The 23,194-nt window shown below is 46.7% G+C and overlaps 10 protein-coding genes and 1 non-coding gene across 13 annotated transcripts; 7 read left to right on the top strand and 4 right to left on the bottom strand.

Annotated features, from left to right (window-relative positions):
- Positions 1-40: 40 nt before the first annotated feature.
- Positions 41-889, top strand: SPPG_05005 (uncharacterized protein). The gene is made up of 3 exons (XM_016753245.1): positions 41-153; positions 220-327; positions 385-889. The coding sequence occupies exons 1-3, from the start codon at positions 46-48 to the stop codon at positions 691-693; spliced, it is 525 nt and encodes a 174-aa protein (XP_016607659.1). The 5' UTR covers positions 41-45; the 3' UTR covers positions 694-889.
- SPPG_05004 lies at positions 724-2,948 on the bottom strand. 2 transcript variants are annotated; one of them, XM_016753244.1, is made up of 8 exons: positions 2,893-2,948; positions 2,696-2,805; positions 2,253-2,636; positions 2,106-2,185; positions 1,795-2,042; positions 1,472-1,736; positions 1,214-1,385; positions 724-1,143 (listed from the first exon to the last, which is right to left on the bottom strand). In XM_016753244.1, the coding sequence occupies exons 3-8, from the start codon at positions 2,572-2,574 to the stop codon at positions 914-916; spliced, it is 1,317 nt and encodes a 438-aa protein (XP_016607658.1). In that variant the 5' UTR covers positions 2,575-2,636; positions 2,696-2,805; positions 2,893-2,948; the 3' UTR covers positions 724-913. The 2 variants fall into 2 exon arrangements, with proteins under 2 accessions (XP_016607658.1, XP_016607657.1); XM_016753243.1 differs by having other exon boundaries at positions 2,253-2,631.
- A 548-nt stretch (positions 2,949-3,496) lies between these two features.
- SPPG_05003 (uncharacterized protein) lies at positions 3,497-5,143 on the top strand. Its single transcript, XM_016753242.1, has 5 exons — positions 3,497-3,899; positions 3,966-4,437; positions 4,501-4,619; positions 4,678-4,813; positions 4,877-5,143. The coding sequence occupies exons 1-5, from the start codon at positions 3,606-3,608 to the stop codon at positions 4,942-4,944; spliced, it is 1,089 nt and encodes a 362-aa protein (XP_016607656.1). The 5' UTR covers positions 3,497-3,605; the 3' UTR covers positions 4,945-5,143.
- Positions 5,144-5,396: 253 nt separating this feature from the next.
- SPPG_05002 (uncharacterized protein) lies at positions 5,397-6,978 on the top strand. The gene is made up of 5 exons (XM_016753241.1): positions 5,397-5,486; positions 5,562-5,693; positions 5,755-6,006; positions 6,070-6,604; positions 6,666-6,978. The coding sequence occupies exons 1-5, from the start codon at positions 5,431-5,433 to the stop codon at positions 6,834-6,836; spliced, it is 1,146 nt and encodes a 381-aa protein (XP_016607655.1). The 5' UTR covers positions 5,397-5,430; the 3' UTR covers positions 6,837-6,978.
- Positions 6,979-7,087: 109 nt separating this feature from the next.
- SPPG_05001 (uncharacterized protein) lies at positions 7,088-8,330 on the bottom strand. Its single transcript, XM_016753240.1, has 2 exons — positions 7,730-8,330; positions 7,088-7,663 (listed from the first exon to the last, which is right to left on the bottom strand). Exons 1-2 carry the CDS (start codon positions 8,284-8,286, stop codon positions 7,243-7,245), a joined length of 978 nt encoding a protein of 325 aa, XP_016607654.1. The 5' UTR covers positions 8,287-8,330; the 3' UTR covers positions 7,088-7,242.
- Positions 8,331-8,936: 606 nt separating this feature from the next.
- On the top strand, positions 8,937-9,550 carry SPPG_05000 (uncharacterized protein). The gene is made up of 2 exons (XM_016753239.1): positions 8,937-9,126; positions 9,193-9,550. Exons 1-2 carry the CDS (start codon positions 9,026-9,028, stop codon positions 9,422-9,424), a joined length of 333 nt encoding a protein of 110 aa, XP_016607653.1. The 5' UTR covers positions 8,937-9,025; the 3' UTR covers positions 9,425-9,550.
- An 85-nt stretch (positions 9,551-9,635) lies between these two features.
- On the bottom strand, positions 9,636-14,729 carry SPPG_04999 (uncharacterized protein; the record flags this gene model as incomplete). The annotated part of the gene is made up of 23 exons (XM_016753238.1): positions 9,636-10,012; positions 10,083-10,222; positions 10,288-10,501; positions 10,556-10,668; positions 10,729-10,836; positions 10,895-10,982; positions 11,049-11,400; positions 11,466-11,532; positions 11,597-11,660; positions 11,727-11,945; positions 12,004-12,099; positions 12,155-12,276; positions 12,340-12,478; positions 12,539-12,738; positions 12,801-13,048; positions 13,112-13,299; positions 13,364-13,491; positions 13,553-13,709; positions 13,782-13,895; positions 13,966-14,104; positions 14,184-14,328; positions 14,402-14,489; positions 14,547-14,729. 23 exons carry the CDS (start codon positions 14,727-14,729, stop codon positions 9,755-9,757), a joined length of 3,570 nt encoding a protein of 1,189 aa, XP_016607652.1. The 3' UTR covers positions 9,636-9,754.
- Positions 14,730-14,859: 130 nt separating this feature from the next.
- Positions 14,860-17,705, bottom strand: SPPG_04998 (uncharacterized protein). Its single transcript, XM_016753237.1, has 11 exons — positions 17,389-17,705; positions 17,240-17,309; positions 16,999-17,180; positions 16,822-16,939; positions 16,680-16,759; positions 16,535-16,624; positions 16,168-16,468; positions 16,007-16,109; positions 15,781-15,950; positions 15,523-15,725; positions 14,860-15,461 (listed from the first exon to the last, which is right to left on the bottom strand). Exons 1-11 carry the CDS (start codon positions 17,683-17,685, stop codon positions 14,895-14,897), a joined length of 2,181 nt encoding a protein of 726 aa, XP_016607651.1. The 5' UTR covers positions 17,686-17,705; the 3' UTR covers positions 14,860-14,894.
- An 89-nt stretch (positions 17,706-17,794) lies between these two features.
- SPPG_04997 lies at positions 17,795-18,440 on the top strand. Of its 2 annotated transcripts, XM_016753235.1 has the most exons (4): positions 17,795-17,881; positions 17,948-18,026; positions 18,078-18,209; positions 18,278-18,440. In XM_016753235.1, exons 1-4 carry the CDS (start codon positions 17,825-17,827, stop codon positions 18,364-18,366), a joined length of 357 nt encoding a protein of 118 aa, XP_016607649.1. In that variant the 5' UTR covers positions 17,795-17,824; the 3' UTR covers positions 18,367-18,440. The 2 variants fall into 2 exon arrangements, with proteins under 2 accessions (XP_016607649.1, XP_016607650.1); XM_016753236.1 differs by having other exon boundaries at positions 17,948-18,209.
- Positions 18,441-18,532: 92 nt separating this feature from the next.
- On the top strand, positions 18,533-18,605 carry SPPG_10098. The gene has a single exon. It is a non-coding gene; the product is annotated as a tRNA-Lys (tRNA).
- A 1,949-nt stretch (positions 18,606-20,554) lies between these two features.
- On the top strand, positions 20,555-23,095 carry SPPG_04996 (CAMK/CAMKL/PASK protein kinase). The gene is made up of 3 exons (XM_016753234.1): positions 20,555-20,957; positions 21,194-22,199; positions 22,267-23,095. The coding sequence occupies exons 2-3, from the start codon at positions 21,441-21,443 to the stop codon at positions 22,924-22,926; spliced, it is 1,419 nt and encodes a 472-aa protein (XP_016607648.1). The 5' UTR covers positions 20,555-20,957; positions 21,194-21,440; the 3' UTR covers positions 22,927-23,095.
- The last annotated feature ends 99 nt before the right edge of the window (positions 23,096-23,194 follow it).

Here is a 23,194-nt window from a genome sequence, read left to right as displayed (position 1 = left end):
ACACATGGAGGGCTCTTTGGCATCTACCAGCATCGTCGTTGCGCAATGGTCGACGTCGTGTATTCTTTGTGGCTCTGCCCGAGTGAACCCACAGTTCAAAGTTACCTCAAGAAGGTGATCGATACCTTTTCGGACAGATTGGACACACCAAAGGTTAGTGGTGCCCAACCCACTGTGAGCAAGTGGAGAATTGGTGCCTTATCGGGATAACTGTGTCAGTGGAATCCCCATATTACTCTCCTAGGTGGAATAAATACATCAAAAGAGGATGTAATAGCATTGACACGCAAGGTTGCAGACGCTGGAGCTAACTTCAATGTGACTCTTGTGCGTACCCAAAATTCACCGCTGTCGTTGGAGACAGTCAACTGACTCTCGACACAGTCCGATATAGCAACTAAAGATCTGTACTATCAGTGTGTCATGGCTGTCCCACATCCTTCTGATCCTCTGATAGAGCTAAACACGACTGCTCGGAAAGTCTTTGAAAAAGAAGACCAACCGCTATTTTGGCCGCACTTATCACTTATCTACGGTGATCTTGACAAAGAACTAAAGCGAGAGATTGCAGAGGAAGTGAAGAAAGAGTTTAATGTGGTTGGTCAGATAGTAGATGTCAAGAGCATCCAAATTTGGAGCACGACAGGAAGCCCGGAAAAGTGGGAATTCATTGCGGAGACGCCACTAAAATAGACGATGTCCTTCTCCATATTGTGTAGGCGTCCGGTGTAGTACATTACAGGGGATCGTCAAAAATGAAATGTATTCTGTATCGAAAGCACTAAAATAAACGATGTCCTCCACCACATTGTAGGCTCCCGTGCAGTACATTACAGGGGATTGTCAGGTATGAAATGTTGTAGCTGCCGAAAGCAACTTGCCTACGTTTCAACGGGGTCGAAATTCATGTCACCTATACGTCGTCTATGCTCGTCGCCTTCGGTCGCTCGCTGATGCGAGGCGCCACCGACAGACTTTGCTTGACAGGTCGAGCTTTAAGAGGTCCGCTTGACGAGCCACCGTCATATGTAGCGGGTCGCCATCCGAATATAACGCGCTGCACCCAATTCCTTTGTTTCTTCAGATTATTATCGAAGAACAAGAAAGCCAGACAGTTCAATAGTCCCTGGACCTGAGTTACCGCTGAGAATCGAGCATACAAGGAAACAGTTAAAACAGCACCTAGTAAAGCAAATATCAATTGTACGTCTACCATTCCATTCTGCCAGTGCGTAAAATGTATTATTTTCCGTGTCCGTCTCATGTGTGAAATAGTACATCTCGACCGCCGCGTTCGGAATTTGGGTGAACAGGAGAATAAGTGGAAGAAGGCTGATGCGAATTCCAATGGAGATTAATTTCCAGTGCTTTCGAATTCCGTTAAGCTGCAAGATCATATCGGCGATGCGAGAGATCCCGTTGAGTAGGGTTAGGATAGGTTTTGGGATATAGGGAGCTTTACGCAGCGTACCTTCTGTGCATTTGCAACGGCCCTCTGGGCCTCTCTGAACTCGTTGTCTTCTGTTTCACACTTGTCGGATTTTCCGGATTTCGCAGATTTCTGAGATGACGCTACACGTTTCTCGGTCAACTGGCGAACATTCTGGTACAAATCGAGGATGACGAGGAAGATAACAATAGCAGAGTAGACTACTGTTCCCAAAATCCACGCCCAGTATGTCAAGACCTCCCATCTGATCTGTTTCTTGAAATCGGTGCCCGCAAACCAGCATCCCCTATGAGCAAGAGTGTTGGGTCACTAGTCCAATGATATCAGGTTCATCGACTACGCACCCGTTATTTTCATACATATTACCACCGAGAGGGACAAGAGCGATGATCAATCCAGCAAAGATTGAGCCGAGATTGAAACAGAGACGGTGTTTCCACGACAGGCCAGGCGCACTTTGCCGGAGCATGACGCGGTGTAAAATATACGAGATGCAGCCAACCGAAAAGGTAGATGAGAGAACAGACCAAATCTGGAAAACCATCAAAACTTGGCAGACACTGGGAGCTTCAGTCCCATCAAGTTTGCTAATCTGGGGGAGCGACCAGTCAGCTCAAAAACGAACTACCATCCAAGATCCAAGATGGGAACTAACACCAAGCACTGATACGCTGTTCATCACATCGAATATAGTGCATGTAAAGAGGAGTTCGGGTATAGGGCCCAACTTACGACCTGTAGGCATGGGATTATCATTAGCAATGAAACAACACAGAGTGTAACGGAGAAAAAGGATGTTTACCCTTGAAAGGAATCAAATATCCAATGAAAATGGCCAGCAGGACACATGCGGCAGCTACATTGATAGTTTGGGCTCGAAAAAGTAATAACGAATAGAAACCCCAGAAGTCCCAATCCTCTACATCTTCCTCTTGATGATGGTTTTCGCAGACAGCAGGATCAGGATCAGTGCAGTTCATCGACGTTTCATCAGTCTCGTTTCCAAGAACATCCCGTCGTAACAGACGTCCTGGTGAGCTTCTTCGAAGATAGTGTGCTTGAGCCTGCACCAGGGTGACAAGCAGCAGTAGAGCGCATAAAAAAAATCGATTTCGAAATGCCATTTGGTGTAGAGGAAACCTGGACCAGGGCCCGCTTCAAATACCAGCAGCTATAACTCTCTATTCTATTCAGTGATTTTGAATATGGGATTAGCGCCTGCAATGCTTTGATCACAATACAAACCTAAAGCTGCACTTCGTATTTATCCCGGAATATTTGAATGTCAACCTTGTCCGCCCAACCTTCAAACTATGGGTTTTTTGAACACAGGCATGTGTGTGTTCTTGATGATCCTTAAACAAGTCCTTTGAATATTCATTTATTGAACCAGCGGAACACCTAACCCAACTGTAAGAAAATATCCTGAATCATCAAATCACCTGGAATACCCGTAAACAACCCAATTCGATATTGTTGACGACTGAATGAAATCGACCATCATGTAACCAGGCATTTAGGGAAAGCCACCATGCTATGAGACCATCAGTGATCGCTCAGCATGACGCCGCTGGTGTGTGCTGGCATCCTGATGCAATCTGTTTGGCAGCGGTATGGGATGTTTGATTTCACCATTGACAAACTCCACGGATTGCAAAAACTTGGAAGATACGCATGGTAGGGCTTAGCGATTTTGGACAATATTTGCCTCCTAGTCTAATATTTTGGATTACTTGGAAAGTTGCGGCGACTATTTGGACCTGTCGAAGATTCCTGAATGAACCATGTTGACAGTCGCTGGCTGATATTCATCCCTGATCCGAGCCAACATTTGGCCTAACTTAAGCTTAACCACAAGGCTTTACGTCTATTTTTAGATATTTACAACTCTTTTCCATAACAATCTTCAATGTTGACAGCAAGACGGCTGCTTGCGAAAGTGCTATCGCAAGTTATTATTTTGAAGACATTGCCGGCTCGTCTAAAGTTAGAACTTCTTGCAATGTAAATAAAAGTACAGGAAATCCACGCCAGCGGTTGAGAAATGCAAGATAAAAAGCTGCTGATAGAATGTCTTGTCTCTTGGCCCAGCATTCCTACCACAATAAACATAGACTTATAGATTGTGACGTTGCCCTACATAGCTGCAACCATCATGAAAGCGACACTCCTCCTCGCGACGTCCGCAGTGCTCGCTCTCAGCATGCAGTCGGCTGCGGCTATGGTCAAGTTCACCACCGAGAACCAGCTCCCTAGTCTCTACACTGGGGCTATGTACAACAATTTCGTCAGTTCTCAGAACGGTACTATTGTTGGAGCCGCTGGTATCAATATCCCGTGGAGGTACTTTGCTGCTCCAGGAGGATCTGTCAACACCATCGTCCTGGTGAATGGCCACACGGAGTCGTTCATCAAATTCCGCGAGTTGATCTACGACTTTAACCAGAATGTGAGTTTTTTTCTTCCTATTTAAGTTTCCGCTCTTGTAGTCCCTTAATGTTGGCCATTGAAATAGGGTTTCAATGTTTTTACCTGGGACCACCGTGGCCAAGGTTTCTCCAAACCTCGTCTTGGCTGCCAGCCAGAAACCATTTCCGACGTTGATCAATTCCAGAACTATGTCGATGATATGCAGACCCTGATCTCTGTGGTCGCCGCTACCTCTCCTAAAAACTTATTCCTTTGGGGTCACAGCATGGGCGGTGGAATCGGCGCAATGTATTTGGAGCAATACCCCAACACCTTCAAAGCTGCACTTTTGACAGCACCGATGCTCCAAATAAATACCGATCCCTACTCCAACCTTGTCGCCTTTGGCCTGGCAGGAACCATTAGCCTCCTTCAAGGCCCCTGTACACTACTCCCTGGGCAGACCGCAACCACCGCGTATGTTTGGTCTGACGATGCTTTTGTCGCGGCCAACACCACCAGCAGTCGTGTTAGATTTAACCTGAATACGCAATCATATGCCAACTTTCCTGAAGCCCGTACGTAATTTTATGGCCAGCTTATCCAAATATTGTGTCTTACCACTGCTTTATTACTTGCAGAAATCGCTGGAATTGATGCCCGTTGGATGACGGAATCAATGTCTGCAGTTGCCAAAACGGTTCAAAATGCCAGGAAAGCCAAGACTCCAATTCTACTTTATCAGGCCGGCATGGATGCTGTAAGTTCACCAGATCGAAGCTAATACTGTGATTTATGTTGCTAACTTTTTCCACAAGTACGTCGAACCAGAAGGACAGAACACTTTCTGCCAAGGAAGCCAGGGATTCCTAGGTATTAGCGCGTTGGCTGTGCAGCCTGCTCCAAACTGCAACTTGGTGAAATGGCCTACATCTCGCCATGAAATTTTCAATGGTATGTGTCAACACGATACGCAATAGCTTGTGCAAAAGGCTCATCAGTCTTCTCTTGCTACAGAGGTCGACAGTATTCGTGGCCCTGCCTTTACTCAAGGAATCGAATTTTTCTTGGCCAACGCCAAGTAGATTTATGGTGGGTCTCGCTTCAAACGTCCAAAGACAATAAGGAGGAAGACATACCGCCTGATTACCTATTCCTGACTACCTATTACCTGCTGCTTGCTACTACGAATCCATTATTGATTATCTATTACTTGAATCATTATATAACCTATAACTCACACTTATGTAACTTATATGATGTTAATAAAAAACGTTGCCCCAACTTGGACAGCCTGCCGATCAGGTTTGAGAGCAGTTTGCAATAGCCGACGAGGGCGAAACGCAGCATCTTCGTGACCCTTCAAGGACATCAATATCGTCCGTCTACTGCAAGTTGCTTAAACTCTTGCCGATCTCGGCTGCGCCCTCCGCGTTGCACAGTCATCATACTCCGGTTATTTGATTACCCCAGCATCGCCACACGTGACAAGGTCAACTCTCCATCCCAACGAGTTTCCCCGTCGACCACACCTCATCCCAGTTGATGAATTTAAAGAAAAGGTTGTTAGAATGTTCAACCAGCCAGGAAACGAGCATGGGCAAGGCACGAGTGCTGTCAGAGAAGGGTAAGTGGCGTGTAGTGGAGTCTAATTTTCCACTCCACCATCATGTTTTCAACTTACCATTCTGTGGGCTTTTAGCATGCAAATCGATGTTGGCAAGTTGACCGCTTATCTCCAAAAACATATGCCGGAAGGATTCCGAGCACCGCTTGAAGTTCGTCAATTCCAACTTGGACAAAGTAACCCCACGTATTTCCTCAAAGACGCAAAGTACGTCCTATTGGGTTGGCAGCCGGAATATCATGTGGTTCTCAATTTGACCATCACATAGCTCGACTCGTTATGTGCTTCGTAAGAAGCCTCCGGGAACGCTCATTTCTCAAACTGCCCACGCCGTGGAACGAGAATACAAAGTTCTTCACGCTCTGGGCACGCGTACAAATGTCCCGGTTCCGAAAGTCTATGTATTGTGCGAAGACAAGGAAATACTTGGAACGCCATTCTACGTTATGGAGTTTCTGGAGGGAAGGATATTCTCGGACAATTTGTTGTCAACGGTGCCGAAGCAGGACAGGAGGGCTTAGTGAGTCCTTCTTTGGTTCCCTCATCACGTGTGTGCGCGAGCTGACTCTGTTTTCCGCTCAAGTTACTTTTCCATCATCGACACTCTAGCTCGTCTTCACAAGGCCCCATTCAGGGAGATTGGGTTGGAGAACTACGGCAAAGCGGGAGGCTTCTACGAGCGTCAGATTCGCCGCCTTCTGCAAGTCTCTAACGCTCAAGCTTCCGTCACTGACGAGGCGGGGGAAGCTGTGGGACCTCTTTACAAACTCTCATCCTCCATTGAATGGTTCAAGAAAAACATGGTGGCTGACGAAGTCACTATCTGCCATGGTGATTTCAAGCTGGACAATGTGGTGTTTCATCCCACTCAATCTACTGTAATTGGTCTGCTTGATTGGGAGTTGTCAACCATCGGACATCCTTTGAGTGATCTAGCAAACTTGTTGTTACCGTTTTATACTCCCGGAGTATTCCCTGAAGGAATGGCTGTGATGGAAATGAAACGACCATTGGACATACCAGAGGCTGAGGAACTCGTCCAAGAGTACTGCAGATTGACAGGGAGACAGTACCCAATTCCGAAATGGGACTTTTGCGTTGCTTTTGCGTTCTTCCGAGTGGGTTCCAGGCTGTTTGGCAAAAATAAACAACAGCTGTAGCTCATGTTTTTCTTTTTAGCTTGCGGTTATTGCTCAGGGGATTGCCGCACGGATCAAGCGGAAGCAAGCCAGTTCCGCCAATGCCCGACAAGCTGCAAAACTATTTCAACCTTGCGCCCATCGGGTCGCTGACATTGCTGCGGGTGGACGCTTGACGGGTGCAGTCAATCCCAACGCCTCGAAACTCTGAGGTCAGCATAGAATTCAACTGGTCCATAGAGTGAAAGATCAGGTAGCTTCGAAAATACTGTGCTCCTGCGTCTCATAGCATTTTATGGACTACATACTGCAATATATGTACTTTTCGTGAAATCAACCTATCTACTGCAATAGGTGTACTTTTCTTGAACTCAACCGGTTTGCCGGTTCGCATGACAAATCTGGTTTACCCAATTGCCCAGCATGAAGGAACTATGGCAAAATTTGGTAGTATGTTTACATCTGTACCAGTTAAGAGCGAAACAGGCCGATAGTGAACGAGGATCACCATTTTTAAGTGGATGTGTGTAGATAAGCGCGATAAAGCACTCTACTACTTGCCGCCTTGGAACAAGGCCTATCAGTAGACTCTATTACGTTCAAATATAACTGCACTTCTACGGCACCGTCGTACGCTCAGTTGCATGACTTCCGGTACGGTCAGTTCCATGGCTCTTTCGAGCGGAGCTACTATCCTCCTCTCCCTTCATGTTCGCATTTTTCAGATGTTGTATCTTTTGCAGCAGATGCACGGAGTATACTACTGTCGACATCTGTGATGATACTCCGACAGTCGCAAAGAGGCCAAACGAATATCCAACCCGTACATTGAAGAGTAACGCCGTGCACAAAATCATGACTAACTGGAGAAACGCAAGACGTTTAAATCGTCCTGCCAGAGCGCCGACTTGGGCAATGTTCAGTTTGCCGTTCGCGAAGGCTGCAAGGAGAGCAGTCTGCCGATATGCGAGATGCAGAATCGCTATACTGATGGAAATATCCAAGGCGCCGACGTACATGAACCACAGAGTGTAAGGCCTGGTTGAGCAAAGAATGATATCAATTGTATGATCATCAGCAACATAACGATCATCCAGAGCTTACCAGCTCCAGCTCGCACTAGCTGACTCTCCCTTTGCCGATGATATGAACAACGCGATAGTGAGAACCCCCAGTATTGTTCCAACTCCCATCGTGAACCACATAAACCATTTTCCCCATTCCTTCTTCACTTTCCCCTGCCCGATGATCATGATTAAAAAATCGAGTCGAATTCCTTCAACACATGCCAACAATGTGCATGCCGTAAAAAAGAAGATCTTGGGTAATTGAGTCCCATCCGGATATCCAAAGAATTGAAAGTAAGTTGATGCCGATATGGTGTCAAGTATGGATCCAGGAATTAATGCCGCAGGTGCCATAAAAATAAGAATGTTGTGCTTTGTTTTGCGATGGCGAAGAAGGATAAGATAGACGAACGTAGCAGTCCCTAGTTGTATACAAATGGCGAGCACACAGAAGAACAGGTTTACACTGAGCAGATTGATTCCTGTGCACGGGGACTCTGGCTTGTCCCATTTCGACAGTAAGCCAGTGTACGATATAACAGAGGTGCCGTTGCTGTCCGTGTAAAACTGGCAGTTTGGGTCGTCGATGGGCATAATAGATATGGTGGTGGGCGGTGACGATTTTGGGGAGGTTGGTCCGGTCCAATGTCTAATAACAGGGAACTGCGTATTAGACACTGTTATTACTACGTTACATCTGGCTGCCGAGGATAATTTTGGATCAGATGCAGCCGAGATATAAACATGGCATGGGAGACTATGATAAAATAGGGTCTCAAATACTGCTATCCCTAAATCCGCATCACACAAGATTGTGGGTCTCCGCGGACCCAAACGCATTGCTCAGGAGGATGGAGGATCATACTTCAAAATACATCTTTCCAATTTCTTTTATCCTTTCCATATTCTTTTCTACATGGCATTGAATTCTATTCTAATATGATACCAAATCCCCGTTGCGAATGGTCTATGGCCCACGTGGTAATTGGGATGGCTGCCAATGCCTTCTCTTCTATTTGGCCATTGATCTAAACAAAAGGCAGTCTTGGGTAACTATCCGCCAGGATATCCCAAAGCGTGTGTTACGCTTAACTTATGGTTATAATCCATACATGCCCCCAAATCTACAGAGTACCAGTCTCGTGCAGGAAGCAAGCCTGCATTGAAAGCAGCCCTGGGCTTGGAGGAATCATGTGCCTGCGTGATTATCCTGCTACGTAATATCAGTGAAGTACATGGGGTTACCGGACCAAAAGCTTCAACGGCTCGCATCAAGAGTTACGCACATAAGGACTAGGAAATACTCAAAGGGTTCCAGACCAAGGCATTCCTCATGGCATATGCGGCCTCAGCTATAGCTCCCATAACTGCCCGCTTCAGAAAGCGCATCATACGCGATCTTATTGGAAGCACTGCGCTGGGTTTCGGGATTGGGTTGGTAGCCTTCAGATTGCTTTTTCTTCTCCTATTCCCAACAAATGGTTTCCCAATAATATGCAGGTACTATTTTTGGTACGGAGTTCACGTTCGCAAAATGAGAGAGATTAGAGAGTATGATCAACGCGTTATGGAGGAGGTTCGACGGGAGTATGGGGATTGGGCTGCTGCCACGCCGCCCGTCAATACAAAGAAGACGGGTGGATTGATTCCGTTTGAAAAGGTTGGGGCGATCCCACTTGAAAGCCCTCCGGACACGAATGCAGTGATTCAGGAAGCTGCACAGACGGAGTGATACTGCAAGATCCTCTTTCTTTGCTGGTACTGGGAGTTGGCTGGTCGTTATCCTAACCCTAAGCCGGAAGTGGTAGACGTTATACGGGTAGTCCTCCATTATAACATCTCATACATTATTCTTTCTGTGCCTCTGATTTCATTCGTCCTTGCCTGAACCATTGCTTCAAAGTCTGGGAAGCAGAATGAGCAAGATACTACAATGCCTTACTAGCTTTTCGATGCTTCACTTCCAAATACTGCCATTAATTTCAGATCTACTATAGACGAACAAAAACCCTATCGTATACATATTAGCTACCAAATTGCCTAAAAGACTTTGAATTTACATTCATTTCACCCTCAAAAACCCCCGAACGTCCATGAGAAATGCTTCCAATCGCTCCCTATATCTAGAAAACCACGCTGCACTGGGTCCACCAATGAATCCCTCAACTCGTGCTATCCTCAGTCGTTCCGCTGCACCAGGAGTTTGCGCCGTTTCTGCAATTGCCGTGTTTAGAGTTTGCAGGGCGTCGCTGAGCCTTCTTGCGAAATGAGGTTGCGACTGCTGGCTGATAAGATGCTGTGTAAGGGTATTGTAATGATCCTGTTGGGGATGGATGTTGAATACATGGTTGCTGCCTAACCATTAAGCGCAAAGAAGAAAAGAAACATACTCCTCGGGACAAAGCCAATGCAAAGAGTGCTTCTCCAGCGGATTCCATCAGTCCCGAATCAAAATCGCGAAACAAAAACATCTCTAGTGTCTGCTGCAGCAATCCATCCAAATATGGATGCAAAAACTCGAGTGACATTCCTAATTCGACAAAAGAATCAATCAAAGTTGCAAGGGACGAAATGAACTCATTACGGGAACCGCACCGCTGCTGGCTTGTTCGTCCCATCCGAAAAGCGCCAGCGCTGTCACTGCTTCAAACGCGCTCCTGGCTACTTCCGAGATAGCATTGTGCATACCAAACTCCAGAGATCTTACCAAACTGGAAAGAAGTTCCGAAGGAAGGCTCGACAGCTTGTCTGGGAAGTACCGCACCAGGTTGCTTACCAAGGATATGTAGTCCTTGCAGAGTTCAGGGAACTGCAACCACAATGAGTTAAGTTAGGAATTTAAAACTCCATTTTCCCTACGCACCTGCAACATCTGATCAGTGATCAGCGGTATTACAACATTGACACCATAGAAAATGACGTCTGCCACATCCACGGTAGCTTTGTTTTTGCGTTTGACTAAAATGTCGCTCCAAGCTACCAAACGAAACATGAGTCAACACGGCGACGCATGGAAACAAAGAGACCGTGTCATACCAAGGCCTTCGTACTGCGATGCCATAAGTTGGGCCAACAGCTCTAGTATACATGAAACATCTTCATATAGTTCCTCCTCCCGTTCGGCCTGCAGCACACGTGTTTTGCCTGCGACCACTGTTCAGTAGCAGCAAGTGATGTTAAACTCTCAACAGCTGAAACTTACCAACTTCGTTTTTCGCGTACGTTTTCAATAATTCGAGAACAGCAGTGTACAGTTTCTGGCAGTCCGCTGGAGTCAGTTCTTCGAAGGACTGCATCAACATACATATTGAATGAGTCAGATTCCTATTCGACATGCACATATGTTGCGCCCATACCTGACATCGAATCAAGTTCGCAAAAACTAACAGGATATACTTTTCCACTTCCGTGACATTCCGATACACTTCCAATAATTTAATAAAGGCATCAAAGTACTTTGAGATGGTGGCAAAAATTTCCTTCGTATTTGATTCGTCAGCAGCTAGGGCCAGTCCACCGTACATCTCCATTGTGCTCATGACCGACTCGATGCTCTCCGGAAGCTGATAGATCTGCAGAAATTGGGGATGATTCAGGATGCCTAGTAGCCGCTTTTCGATCGCATTACTGAGGCCGCTAAAGTAATGTGATCTGACATCAGCGCTCGTGGCATGGGTTGCGATTGTTGCAATGTTTTCTATTAAAGGACTACAGAGCATAAGCTGTTATTAGCCCATTTGCAAATACCGGTGGAAGTAACAGATATAAGTCACCTGTGCACATCTGCGGGTAGTCGACTAAGGTTATCCAAGAAGAAGGATATCATGCCTTGGAATGTTTCTGCATTTGGATCATGGCGTCAGCATATCGGGAATCATCCTTACAAACTACAATGTTGCAATACCAGACACAAGCAAGGCGTTGCGAACCTCCGTGTTCCGCGAGAAAGCATTAAGCAAATTGACTACCTGTAAAGGGCGACGCGTCTTACTATCCCACCTTTATCACCAAAGGCCACTGGCCCTAATACGAACCTGTAACAACACGTCCGTCTCCCCATGCCATAGAACAAAGTTCTTTTGCACCATCGTAAGGATGAAGTCAAGTACGTGTTGTCCACCTTCTTGTCTACCGAAAGCTCTGACCAAGGACGGGGAAGCCGCCTCCCTGCAGTCGAGAAAGAGGTACGTCTCGGTCCAACGCTCGACAAACCACAGGAGCGTCTCGCTAACCAAAGGACTGCACAGAGCGAACTGAAGAAGTGTTAGCCTTCAGCGACCTGTGCGGCAAAGTATCCCCTGCTCTTCACACCTGCGGGCTATCTGGCTCCACCGACACAAGTTTGAAAACTTTGAAAAGTGTCATGGCCAGTGTGACAACGGGGTCAGCGTCTACTCGTGAATGCAACTACACGTTTGTCAAATATCAATTAGGAAGACGAATAAATACGATGTCTGCTCACCGATAACCCTTTCAAAGTTCGAGGTATCTCAGGTTTCTCGCCTCGGCCCGAGTCAGCCAATAAGTGGCCTGAGAGCAACGACAGCCAGTGAATATGCTCAAGTAGAATAGGAATCTGACTTGCTGCGCGGAGCGAGATCTGGTTAACTCTGAATCTGCCACTCAAATGATTGTATTATAACTCACCTTGTTCCTGGTTTCCGGCAAATGCTTCGTGTAATCTGGCCATTCGATCCGCAATCAACTGCTGCAACTTGGCTATCGATTTTCCAGGCTCCACACGACCTATGATAGCCACAGCCAAGAGCTGATCTTCGTACAGATACTACGCACAACTCGCATTATCATCAACCACTCTTTGAGGTAACGATATTAATCTTTATACCTCATCCTTCATGTTGTCCACCTCATCTTCCACAGACAGTTTCGCAAGCTCCAGACGTGAATCCACATACGTGTCGAAAACATGATACGCAACACTTGTCAAAAAGGTCATCAGGGTGGCCAAGTCAAACGTTAACCCAGGAGCGGCTCCCGTAGTTCTCAGTGCAGCTTGCTCATGCATGTAATCCTCAATCTGCCGAACTAGCGAAGTGCATGAAAATGAGTGGAACTTTCAAAATCAATGACCTGTGTGCGCTCCTTACTTAGCCCTGCCCAAAGATCCAAAAGTTCATCGGCGGCCTCAGTACAATACTCTTCCGAATCCCCCACCGTATTACGTGAACATGTTACAGTCAGTTTTCCCAGTTCGTTCAGAAACGGTAGAAATTCCGGGACAGCTCCAGTTATAGTTAATGGAAAGTTTTGTAGGACCCGCTTTGCCATGGATGTTATTCCAACCAACTCCGGACCATAGCCACTATCTGGGTCGAAGGTTGTTGTGGATAAAAACCTGAATTGATGTCAATAAATAGCCCCATTTTAAATAAAAACGCAACATCTGCAATGCTTGTACCTTGTGAGTAGCTTCAGAAAAGATTTCAGGAAATGCGCCACGTATCCACGTTGTCCATTCTGATCCTCAACTAAAACACCATTTGCATTGGCGGAACAAAATACTGAGCCATGCAGTCCCGCCAGATGAATCAGGCACTGTCGTGTGTGATCGGATAGACGATCATGCTCTTGCATCGTATGATGGAGCTTCACACCATATATGTTTATATGTTAGACAAAAGGCCCACTAGATAGGTCCCATGTTACCCACCTGGAAAAACATGTCTATGATATCAGGTCGTACGATGAATTCTCGCCAGCTAAGGGGGAAATTGGCAGTAATCAGATAATCGCGGACATGTTGCCTCCGTTCAAATCGTCCTTGGAGCGCATTATCGCCTAGGTGGAAGTGTCAGCACCGTCGTTCTACGGTCATGACCAAACTACCACTGAAACTCACAAGGTTTGACAAAGTCCCAGCCAAGGATCTTTTCAGTAGCCGCGACGCTCATAGTAAAGAAATCAAACTCGGGAGGATTGTCAATCTGTGGTCCAACTTGCAACGTATGCTGAATAATTTGGACTAATATCTGAAAGATATGTCGTAGTTCTCCTTCCTAATGTGCGACAAAGAAAGTATTGGTAAGCCACATTTGAAGTTTAAAGAACGCATCATTTCTCATTCGTACCTCAAAAGACCTACGGCTTTTAATGTGAAAATCATATGGAAGACCAACGGCACTTGAGCGATCAGATGAGAATTCGTCCAGCATATAGGATAACAACGCGACGCCAGTTTGACGCTTGACGAAAAGGCAGGGTATGATTACGATGTGGCCGCTTCACTAAATTCCCAAAAGATTCCTCTCTTACGTGGGTTATTTCACCGTTGAGCAGGGCCAGAATTCGACCAAAAAACGTCTCCTTATCTGGCCTTGATTCTTCCAACCAGCCGCGCTTGACGATGACCGCTACAGTCGAAAGGGTGGAATTGCGGACATATGGGGGTAGCCTACAACGATAGCATAATCGATCGTCTGTCCGGCGCACTGCCCTCATTACGAAAGTTCGGAGATGATAAGGTGACTCACAGGTCGTACTTCCCGACTACATATTCAAGGAGCCAATCGCGTAGGCCGTGTATTTCGACTTTTGGATGCAGTGCATACTCGCGAGCCGCAACCTCCTTAATAGCAGTGACAACGTGGAACCGGACATCGTCCCGTTGGGTTGTTTCTATTCACGTGCAGCAATAAGGACTTTCAGAACGATCTTCGTGAAGGTTTTTGCAAGACATGCAGACTTTTACCGAAAATATGTTTGCAGAGAGGCAAGACGTTTGGGGTGCTACGGAACTCGAGCATGACCTTGGTTCCCGCCTCGCGGGTGGCCGGTTGCTGCATTGAAACCGATCAGTTGAAAGCCGCACATCACCAGAGCTGTCGACCATGTACCGTCATTTCCGTGCATGCCTGCTCGAAACGTGCCTGCGCGGCCTGGTAATCCATCTCTACCAAAGCTCTCTGTGACCTTTCACCGGCCGCGCTATCAGCTTTATGTGAAAGAGATTCCTGCAAAAGTTCGGGCTGGTGCGCTTTGGTGAGGCCCGCCCTCTTCACTAAGCTTAAAAGCCTCATTTGTACGTATTAGCTAAGGCAGTATAAGCCACCCGATCATCTCGATTTCTGACCCTTAACTTTAAGGTTTGGAATAGGAACATTTTATCGAGTCCATAGCAGGGTTGAGAATTGAGACCTTCATCAAAAAGACCTTTCGACCGATATTATTATTTATAAAAAACCTCAAACGACCACGGCAACCGGCTCAATTCCCCAGCCCGACTCAGTATTCGCATTGTCCTCGTCTATTCCCTCACTCAAAGTATCCATCTCCCCTTCCATCTCTTTCAAAATTCTTATCCGTGGTTGATCAAGCACCCGCCGTTTGCGCTCATATTCTCGCTCAGCATCATCCAGTTCCTGCCAATCTAATGATGAAGGGGTGGTAGATCCCAGTGACGGACGTGACGTAGATGGGGTCGTGAGGGTCTGTGAAGGACGCTTCTGAGATGCGCCCAGTCTGGCTGCTCGTTTGGCTGAGAGCTTTTTACGCAGTTGAAGAAGAACCGGGTCTGTCTCGCGGTCTCTTGTATCCTCAGAAGAAGTGCTTAACGCAGATGTAGAGCGTGATACTCCTTCTCTCTCGCGCTGCTTCCGCCTTCGCCGGCGCTCTTCGCGTTCGCGATCAATTTCAGCGAGCTTTTGAGTGATGAGATCTAGTCGGGTCTGCTTTTGTGTCCGGATTTCTTGCCGCCGATGAGTCTCTTGTTCCTGGTGATGGTGCTTAGCAAGCACCAGACGTTCTTGGAGCTGCCAGAATCATCCCTCGTGAGTCCAGAAGTTCAGGGAGTCTTAAGCGCAGCCCACATACCTCCACCAGTGACATTTCACCTAGCAATCCCAATCCGGACGTTTCGGTGGGATCAACACTTTTCACAATGGATCCCACAGGCGGCACGCACCGCTCCAACAGTCGAATCTGTGCAATGAGTTCAGCTTTACGTGCTCGTTCCTCTTCTGCATCTCTCTCTGCTTGTTCTTTTAAGGCCACTTTTTGCTGGATAATCTCCGCCGCTAGAGAAACGTCAATGATTTAATTGACTTTGGGAAATAACGAATGGCATCGTACCCTTCCGCGAGTTATTCTCAACAACTTTTTGTTTCGCCTTCTGTACACATTCCTGGATCTCCTGCACTTCTTCTACTATTTTCTTATTGAGCAATTCCTGTTGTTTTCGGGTAGCTTCAGCCTGCATGCGGAGAGATTCTCGTTCTGCCAGAATCTCGGCTGCACGTTCCCTAAATATTCAATTAGATTTTATCGCGCTGAAGTAAATGGTTAAGTGATGCCGTACCGGTTTTCTTTGAGAAGTTCTTGCTTTGCCTCATAGGCTTCTTCATGAATGAGCTGTATTTCCAGGTGTCGTCGTTCCAGTTCGATTCGACGTTCTTCTTGTTCTTTTAAGTCGCGTCAATACACAACCAGTTTGAACAAGTCCCGAAGAATTCAATCTACCTTTAGCTCTCGCGTCCTCTCTCCACTCTTTAAAGTCCCCACCATCTCTCAATCCCATCTCCACTTCATTTAGCCAAGCTTCTTCTTCCTGTTTTTGCCGTCTCACTAAGGCATCTTCACGCAAGATAGCAGCAGCGGTGAGCTTGACGGGAACGTGGCTGCGCAAATTCGCGGGTACTGGTCTGTGCAGGTGGGTGCGCGGGGGTGGAGAGTTTTGTTCTTCCCGAAGAGTTCCGGTTTTGGACAACGGTTTGCGGATTGCGACACTGAATTGGGTCTGAGAAGCTTTAAGATAGATTTGCTATACTCATCATTATTTTGTAAGTAGCAAATTCTGCGTAATTTCAGGAATGAGAAAATCACATACTCGTAACTGCTCCCGCTTTTCAGCTTTAATCTTTTCCAGCGCTTCGCGCTCGCCGCTTCCCTGATAGACTGATCTCGGAACAGGACGAGCCTGCCATCATCGATCAGTGACGAAGGATAATCGAACGCGCCAGATAACACCGTACCTTCATCACATTGGACACTATTTCAGTTGGTTCAGGTAATGCTCTCGGCCTTGGTCGTGTGAGTAGAAACGGTTCCGGTTCTGTTCAGCCGACCGAAACATGAGAAACGTCTTTTACGCAGATCAGAGGAGAGATACAATACCTGTAGGAGCTTTTGTTCCCTTCTTCGGAACCATTCCCTTTTCCGCCTTGTCGCACAGCTCTCCAGCAAGGCTTATGCCATTCTCCATGTTCCTCAAAAGAGGATCAATCATCCGCTCCTGGATCGATAATAAACGTGAGCACCCCTCCATGGACTCCGGTCCTCCTAATACCGTACCTTTACCCACTCTGCATCCAAAATCTCCGCCCATCCTTCCCGTAGCTTTCCCTGCAGCATAGCATCATCAAATAGGAACCCCACAAATCGTGCCATCTTTGCGGGATCATATGACAATAGAATGGCGCGGAGCTTCGGGAAACTTAGATCTTCCAAGCGAAAGAGTGCCAGGTAAAACAGTGCTGAGGGGTAATTACATTAGGCCGGATTAAGGGTAGAAATTCAGCGGGTGCCATCCAACCTGCAAAGAGATTGTACTCATTTCGAAGGTACCGTCCTCCCGTTGTTGTATAAAACAAAAAAAGTGCTACCTATCCTTTCATAAAAATATCATACAGAATAACTTCAATGAACATTTTACATAACCAGCGAATGCAAGGCAAAAAATACCTCTAATGCCTTCCGCTGTCTCACGCACCCATTGAAAACTTCCTCCAGAAACGTTCGCTCAGCGTCATCTGTGACCTGATGCTCTTTACAGTAATCATCCAAAATCTCTTCCTCAGTTCTCACAACTGGGTTTTTAAAGTCCAATCCAATCCCGTCGTCATCAGTTTGCACATCGGTTTTGGTCGATCCTACATCATGTATTCCAGCTAGACCAGTCCCGAAGGATTTTCGAGCAAAGTCGTGGTGAAGTGATAAAAGGGCGCGGCAGTGTTGGATAAGGGGTTTGTAGTTTGGCATGGCTTATTGATGAATTATCTGTTGGATCAGTTCCGTGGTGTAATTCCAGCATGCCGTCGAAAGTCGGAGCTTGTTACGTCAGCCCCCATCAGAGCCTCGTGAGTTAACCAAGGAGCGTGTGTTCATCCACCGCGTAACCATGTCCGCCGAAACCTTGCATACTGTACGTGTCAAGCACGGCAAGGATATTCAAGAGGTACAGGCTGCGCCAGTCGTTCTCTTGAGGATTCATACGATGATCCCTGCTTAACTGAACCTTCAGTTCTGCCACCACTCAACAGCCCTCATCCACCCAGTAGTATCAAAAACGCTCCAAATCCCACCAACAAAACTGACTCTGAGTAAGCTCTTCCAAGCTCAAATCTCAAGCACTCCGGCTCATATGAGAAAAGTCCACGCAGGACGTAAACTATCTCCAACAAGCACATTCGCAGATTTCCCAGTCTGTACGACGCTCCTAGCCCTTGGACCAAGGGATGAAAATCCAGATGGGTGTCATCCAAGGGATATTGAGGTTTTGATGGGTATTGTTTCAACTAATGCATTGTCAATATACCGTCATGAAAATTGTGGTCTGACTGTATATGTATAGCACAACTGGGTGTAGATCGGAATACAGCCATCAAGGCCTTGAGGAATAACGGGTTTGATCTTGTGGATGCGATATTGCATCTGGGATAATTCGATGTAACTTCCCCATGCCAAAGCTTGTGCCCAACAATATACATTGTGTTCATGATGAACGTAAAGATGGCAGATCCAGTTGCCCCCAATTTGCTATTTCGCAGGTTGCCATTCCTACATGTCATCTACATTGTTCAATATCTCTACCCCTTAAATTAGTGTCGCCCGGTTAGCTCAATCGGTAGAGCGTGAGGCTCTTAACCTCAAGGTTGCGGGTTCGACCCCCGCATCGGGCTTTCCTCCCTAGTAACGGAATTTTTTAGCCGAACCTTTTACTGTATGCGTTTTCGTATGATCCCAATTCTCAGCCCATTCACACTGATCGCACATATCGTTGTTTCCGCATAAAAAGAGTGATCTGAAAAATGCCCATTGCGGGAGTTACGGTCCCGAATCTCAACACGTTTTGGCATAGATTGTACAAATTTAGGTATAACAACCGTGAGGCACATAGTGTGGAGGTGATTGAAAATGTCACTAGGACCAATATTATGCGGATTAATCCGGTTAATCATATCGCATAATCAGCACCCCCATCTAACGCTCAAAGCGGCGTGGCATGTATTGTAATGTTTTTTTTTTTAAACTGCGGTGAGGCGCATGCCAAAGGTCTATAAAAGGGAGCCTTTGCCCTCTTTGACCGCCCGACAGCAACCGTGATCAGAACCAGCGGCAACCAATCGGATCCGATAACAAAACCTACTATTATGCTGCCACATTAGTTGAGCTTGCTTGGTATGTACCGATGGCATCATTTCTTATCATCTGGTCATCTTCTGACATGCAGTTTTTTAGTCTCCAAGCCTTGTCACTGAAAATCCCCCAGCTTGCGAGTCTCCCCAATATTGCGAAGACTCTGGCTTCAATGCCATCAAGAGTTCTGGATCAAGGCCTAGTAGGGACCGCGTGTGGTGGTGGGCAATTATCCGGTTAGAACAACCGTTACGTATTGCGTGTATAATTGCCTAGTAGTAGCTTAGTTAGTTAGCTTTTCCGAACCGGTTGTCGCCGGTTTATTCCCTGGTGTAGTAGCTAGTGCCAGTTTCGGTCACCTAATACACTACTATTGAAAACAATCCCGCAATGTCTTCACCTAGACACTCAACTGGCTACTCTTTGTTGTATCTCGACCTATAGCCGCGCATTTTACAGACTAAGACATGCTTCCTGATGCTGGTGTTGCAGTCACTTTGACGGTGGTACAACCCGCTATCGAGTTACCTGATGTCCTAACCTAAGCTCATTTCCGTACCCCATCCTTGGTTTATACTGTCAAGAGGAATGTGCCAGGCATTCAAAGCGCCACTCGCACTAAAGACATCGAGGGGCGCAGAACAGCACTGGCTGAACATGTCCATATTGCAAGGATTTTGAACGACTAGAGTACAAGAAAGGATTCAAGCCGCTATCTGACCTCGCAAAACGTTCAAAGTAAGAAATATACATGAGAAAGAAGGAAGCAGTACTTCTTAGTCATGTATATTTCGTGTTTGAGAGATGTCCCAACATAATACAACACCGCAAAGCACATGGGCAAACCGAGCGATGCCTAAATTGCTGGAAGACTTTGTGTTGCAAACCTATATTTTGAACAAAAGCAGTAGTGCGAAACAAAAGCGCTGCTCTGTGTACCTTGTTTGCTTCAAATTGATGCAAAGGAAACAACAACAATGTCGCATCAACAATAGACAAGGCGAGAATATCTGCATCCCATGAATCAATGCAAAATGAACGACCATCGTCATACTACACCGTTTCCCCTCCGTTCAACAGTGTGCCTATATCGTTGGCCGTACTCCATTTGCAGGTAAATCAAGACCCAGCGGAGAGGGAAGCACTACTGAGCATAGTAAACCTGCTTCATACAAGATGTACCCAAGTCTGTCTCGTCTTGATTATGTTGTGTAGATTGGAGGAGAGGGACTTTAGTACGTCGACAAACGAAATGGCCCTCCAGGATCCGGAGAGGGTCAAACACACAAAAATGCTGGAGAGACAGATCGAAGGGGGGCTTTTGAAGCAATGAAACCATCCCATGACCCCACATGATATCACATGCAAGTACAGTGATTGGCTGAAAATGAATGAAAAATTCCCAAATTCAGCGAATGATCGCCTTTCTAATTCACATGACACTAATAAAACAACTTGTTTGGCAATGAACTCACGTGGTCACCTGCGTTCGGAGGGATTTGCCTTCGCCTTCGACCTTTTCATCCTTCTGCGTTTTCTTGTTTTCCCTAGAGGTTTCTTTTTTGAGTTTCGATGGCATTTGCAAGATAGATCGATATCAGGGCTGCCTCGTGTTCAAGTGTAAACGCCCGCCGGCTGGGCCTTTAAAAAACAGAAAAAATCACAGTAGGCCCTGCGTCATATCGACCGCGCACCCTTCCCTGCCAGTCAACTCGGCACGCTGTTGTTGAGCGAATTCAAAGTTCATAAAAGGGATTCCGTCTCTTTAAACGTCCTGTTGGTCCTCCCATCACCTCGCTCGCCTTGGTGAAGGCAACTTAACATAGCTATCTCCTCACCACCACCGACCACGGTTCACGTTAAGAATAGAACGTGCGGGTTCACTTGTGATAGAGGTATGTCGAGGTTTGGTCAGTGAAATGGAGACTGTGGGCGATATGGGCAAAATGAATGGTGGATGCCAAATTGAACCCTTACTTTTTGGGTTTAGTTGCTTATGGGAAACTATGCTATTTTTAGTGACGGGCGACTCTTAATGTCCGCCCAAAATTGAGCACCATCAATCACTCAGTGTGGCACCACTGGACAACTCTAGAATATCTGCTAATTCTGGGTCCGGTTCAAACTTTAGAAATCCAGCGTTGATCCCGCCTGCTTCGCCTCGCGACCCTTATATTGGCATCGTTTTTTACGTCTTCCCCACATCTTGCTCAGTTCGCTTGCTGCGTGACAGGGTTTCTCATCCGCATCTGGCAACCTTCGGCGGTTCTCGTTCCGCTCTCAGTTGATTTTGCTCTCGACCAATATTCATCCGTCTGCCGCTCATAACTCCGACAAAGCCTATCATTCCTTTACACTGCCTTCAATCCCACGTAAACATGACGGTTGTCTCGGTTCATTCAAACAGCATGCACGCATACGGAGCAGTTGCAAAATCCGTCCTCCCATCTGCAAATCCATGCGCCTTGGAGTCAACTGAGGGCAAACGAGCCGCTCGTGTCCTGCATGCCAACGTTACCGCGATAAGTTCAAATCCTCTAGAATCATTACATTCTGAGAACGGGCAGACAGGACGTCGTGTCCGCGTACAAGCCCCGGAATGCAGAAGAGTGGATTCAGGTTACTACTCGGGTGTCCCGAGCTCTGCCGAACGCGCAACACCGCCACCACGTAGCTCCAGTCTTGGATTGTCGCTAGATGAAGATGCACCGTTACCTGCACCTTGTACCGTCACCCGTACCAGTATACCCATGCCCAGGAGCTATCAGGTAACTGAGGTATCCACACCCCGGTCGTTCTCGGTTTATGGCCGGTCTGCACCAGATCCAATAAATACAGCATCACCACAAACAATGAGTGAGCGAGAATTTGCCAACAACCCACTTCACCCTCGCTTTTTGGCAAAGTACTCTATTCAGGGCGAGCTGGGTTTTGGGGCGACGGGATTTGTCGTGGCGGCGAGGCGGCTGGAGGACGGTCAGGCGGTGGCGGTTAAATTCATGTTCAAGGACAGAATACCCGTGGAAAATTGGTTGCGGGATCGGCAGCTGGGAACCGTGCCACTAGAGATTTTCATCTTAAAGAGACTGGATCATGAGAACATTGTCCGTTATCTAGACTTTTATGAAGACAAGAAGGTAAGGCGAATTTTCACATCCCCCAGCAACTGTGATGACATCTTACTTATTTCTCTCCCTATCATAGTTCTTTTACCTGGTGATGGAAACACATGGTATACCATGGGTGAACTTCAAAGACGAAAACACAGTGCCCTCACCAACAACTACTGCGGCTGCACTCAAAGCAAGAAGACCCAGTCGACGTGCTTCCCAGGACTTGTTTGAATGCATCGAGCAAAATCCTTTTATGCAAGAGCGCGATGTTCGTCACATCTTCTCCCAAATCGCTACAGCGGTAGCGTATCTTCACCAAAACAACATTGTGCATCGCGACATAAAGGACGAGAACATTGTCATTGATCTCTACAAGAACGTCAAGCTTATCGATTTCGGTAACGCTGCCTTCATACCTCGTTCCGAACGCGACTATTTTGATCGATTTTATGGAACGATGCATTGTGCCGCCCCAGAGATACTTCGTGGAGAAAAATACCGGGGGCCTGAACAGGATGTGTGGGCTCTAGGCGTGTTGCTCTACACACTAGCCTTCTCCCAGACACCATTTAAGGATGCTGCCGGCATCATGACGGGACGATATGCTACACCGCGATTCTCGCGGAGCTCTCCTTTACTTGGGCTTCTGAGTTGTCTATTAGAACCGAATGTGGCCAAACGTGCTACCATGGATGACGTGCTGCGACATGAGTGGATCAGTGGACAAGGGACCGTGGTTTCGGTTGACTAGACGATGATGGATCATCGGTAATCGCATCCCTTGGTGCGAGAATATTCTGTACATAGTTATATTTTTAGGTGGCGTGTAGTGATCCTTTGATTTTTTTCTCACGTTTTTGTATGTGGTTATGGAACATTTTTTTTCATGTTGAACATTCGAAATAAAAGTAGTACCTACCCTATCACAGGTGCCGCCGCGACACTTTCTGACTGTCAGATTGACGACGGCCACTCGCGAAAAATACAATAAGTGCAGGTTGAAAAAAAAAATCACCAGT

The sequence above is a fragment of the Spizellomyces punctatus genome (genome assembly GCF_000182565.1).
Source record: "Spizellomyces punctatus DAOM BR117 chromosome Unknown supercont1.8, whole genome shotgun sequence".
NCBI lineage: Eukaryota > Fungi > Chytridiomycota > Chytridiomycetes > Spizellomycetales > Spizellomycetaceae > Spizellomyces > Spizellomyces punctatus.
The sequence above is the reverse complement of the archived record's forward strand: the minus strand, read 5'-3'. Positions and strand labels throughout refer to the sequence as shown.

Coding starts and splice junctions, on each gene's coding strand:
- SPPG_04997 (XM_016753236.1), top strand. CDS start 17,825: ATGTCCGCCGAAACCTTGCATACTGTACGTGTCAAGCACGGCAAGGAT. Junction 17,882..17,947: donor ACGGCAAGGATATTCAAGAG/GTACAGGCTGCG, acceptor CTGAACCTTCAG/TTCTGCCACCACTCAACAGC. Junction 18,210..18,277: donor GGATATTGAGGTTTTGATGG/GTATTGTTTCAA, acceptor GTATATGTATAG/CACAACTGGGTGTAGATCGG.
- SPPG_05005 (XM_016753245.1), top strand. CDS start 46: ATGGTCGACGTCGTGTATTCTTTGTGGCTCTGCCCGAGTGAACCCACA. Junction 154..219: donor ACAGATTGGACACACCAAAG/GTTAGTGGTGCC, acceptor TAACTGTGTCAG/TGGAATCCCCATATTACTCT. Junction 328..384: donor CTAACTTCAATGTGACTCTT/GTGCGTACCCAA, acceptor CTCTCGACACAG/TCCGATATAGCAACTAAAGA.
- SPPG_04998 (XM_016753237.1), bottom strand. CDS start 17,685: ATGCCAAACTACAAACCCCTTATCCAACACTGCCGCGCCCTTTTATCA. Junction 16,940..16,998: donor TGGATGCAGAGTGGGTAAAG/GTACGGTATTAG, acceptor TTATCGATCCAG/GAGCGGATGATTGATCCTCT. Junction 15,951..16,006: donor GAACTTCTCAAAGAAAACCG/GTACGGCATCAC, acceptor TTGAATATTTAG/GGAACGTGCAGCCGAGATTC.
- SPPG_05002 (XM_016753241.1), top strand. CDS start 5,431: ATGTTCAACCAGCCAGGAAACGAGCATGGGCAAGGCACGAGTGCTGTC. Junction 5,487..5,561: donor ACGAGTGCTGTCAGAGAAGG/GTAAGTGGCGTG, acceptor GTGGGCTTTTAG/CATGCAAATCGATGTTGGCA. Junction 5,694..5,754: donor TATTTCCTCAAAGACGCAAA/GTACGTCCTATT, acceptor ACCATCACATAG/CTCGACTCGTTATGTGCTTC.
- SPPG_05000 (XM_016753239.1), top strand. CDS start 9,026: ATGGCATATGCGGCCTCAGCTATAGCTCCCATAACTGCCCGCTTCAGA. Junction 9,127..9,192: donor GCGCTGGGTTTCGGGATTGG/GTTGGTAGCCTT, acceptor AATAATATGCAG/GTACTATTTTTGGTACGGAG.
- SPPG_05001 (XM_016753240.1), bottom strand. CDS start 8,286: ATGCCCATCGACGACCCAAACTGCCAGTTTTACACGGACAGCAACGGC. Junction 7,664..7,729: donor GCTAGTGCGAGCTGGAGCTG/GTAAGCTCTGGA, acceptor TTGCTCAACCAG/GCCTTACACTCTGTGGTTCA.
- SPPG_05004 (XM_016753244.1), bottom strand. CDS start 2,574: ATGGCATTTCGAAATCGATTTTTTTTATGCGCTCTACTGCTGCTTGTC. Junction 2,043..2,105: donor ACAGCGTATCAGTGCTTGGT/GTTAGTTCCCAT, acceptor TCGCTCCCCCAG/ATTAGCAAACTTGATGGGAC. Junction 1,737..1,794: donor AATATGTATGAAAATAACGG/GTGCGTAGTCGA, acceptor TCTTGCTCATAG/GGGATGCTGGTTTGCGGGCA.
- SPPG_04996 (XM_016753234.1), top strand. CDS start 21,441: ATGACGGTTGTCTCGGTTCATTCAAACAGCATGCACGCATACGGAGCA. Junction 22,200..22,266: donor ACTTTTATGAAGACAAGAAG/GTAAGGCGAATT, acceptor TCCCTATCATAG/TTCTTTTACCTGGTGATGGA.
- SPPG_05003 (XM_016753242.1), top strand. CDS start 3,606: ATGAAAGCGACACTCCTCCTCGCGACGTCCGCAGTGCTCGCTCTCAGC. Junction 3,900..3,965: donor TCTACGACTTTAACCAGAAT/GTGAGTTTTTTT, acceptor CCATTGAAATAG/GGTTTCAATGTTTTTACCTG. Junction 4,438..4,500: donor TGCCAACTTTCCTGAAGCCC/GTACGTAATTTT, acceptor TATTACTTGCAG/AAATCGCTGGAATTGATGCC.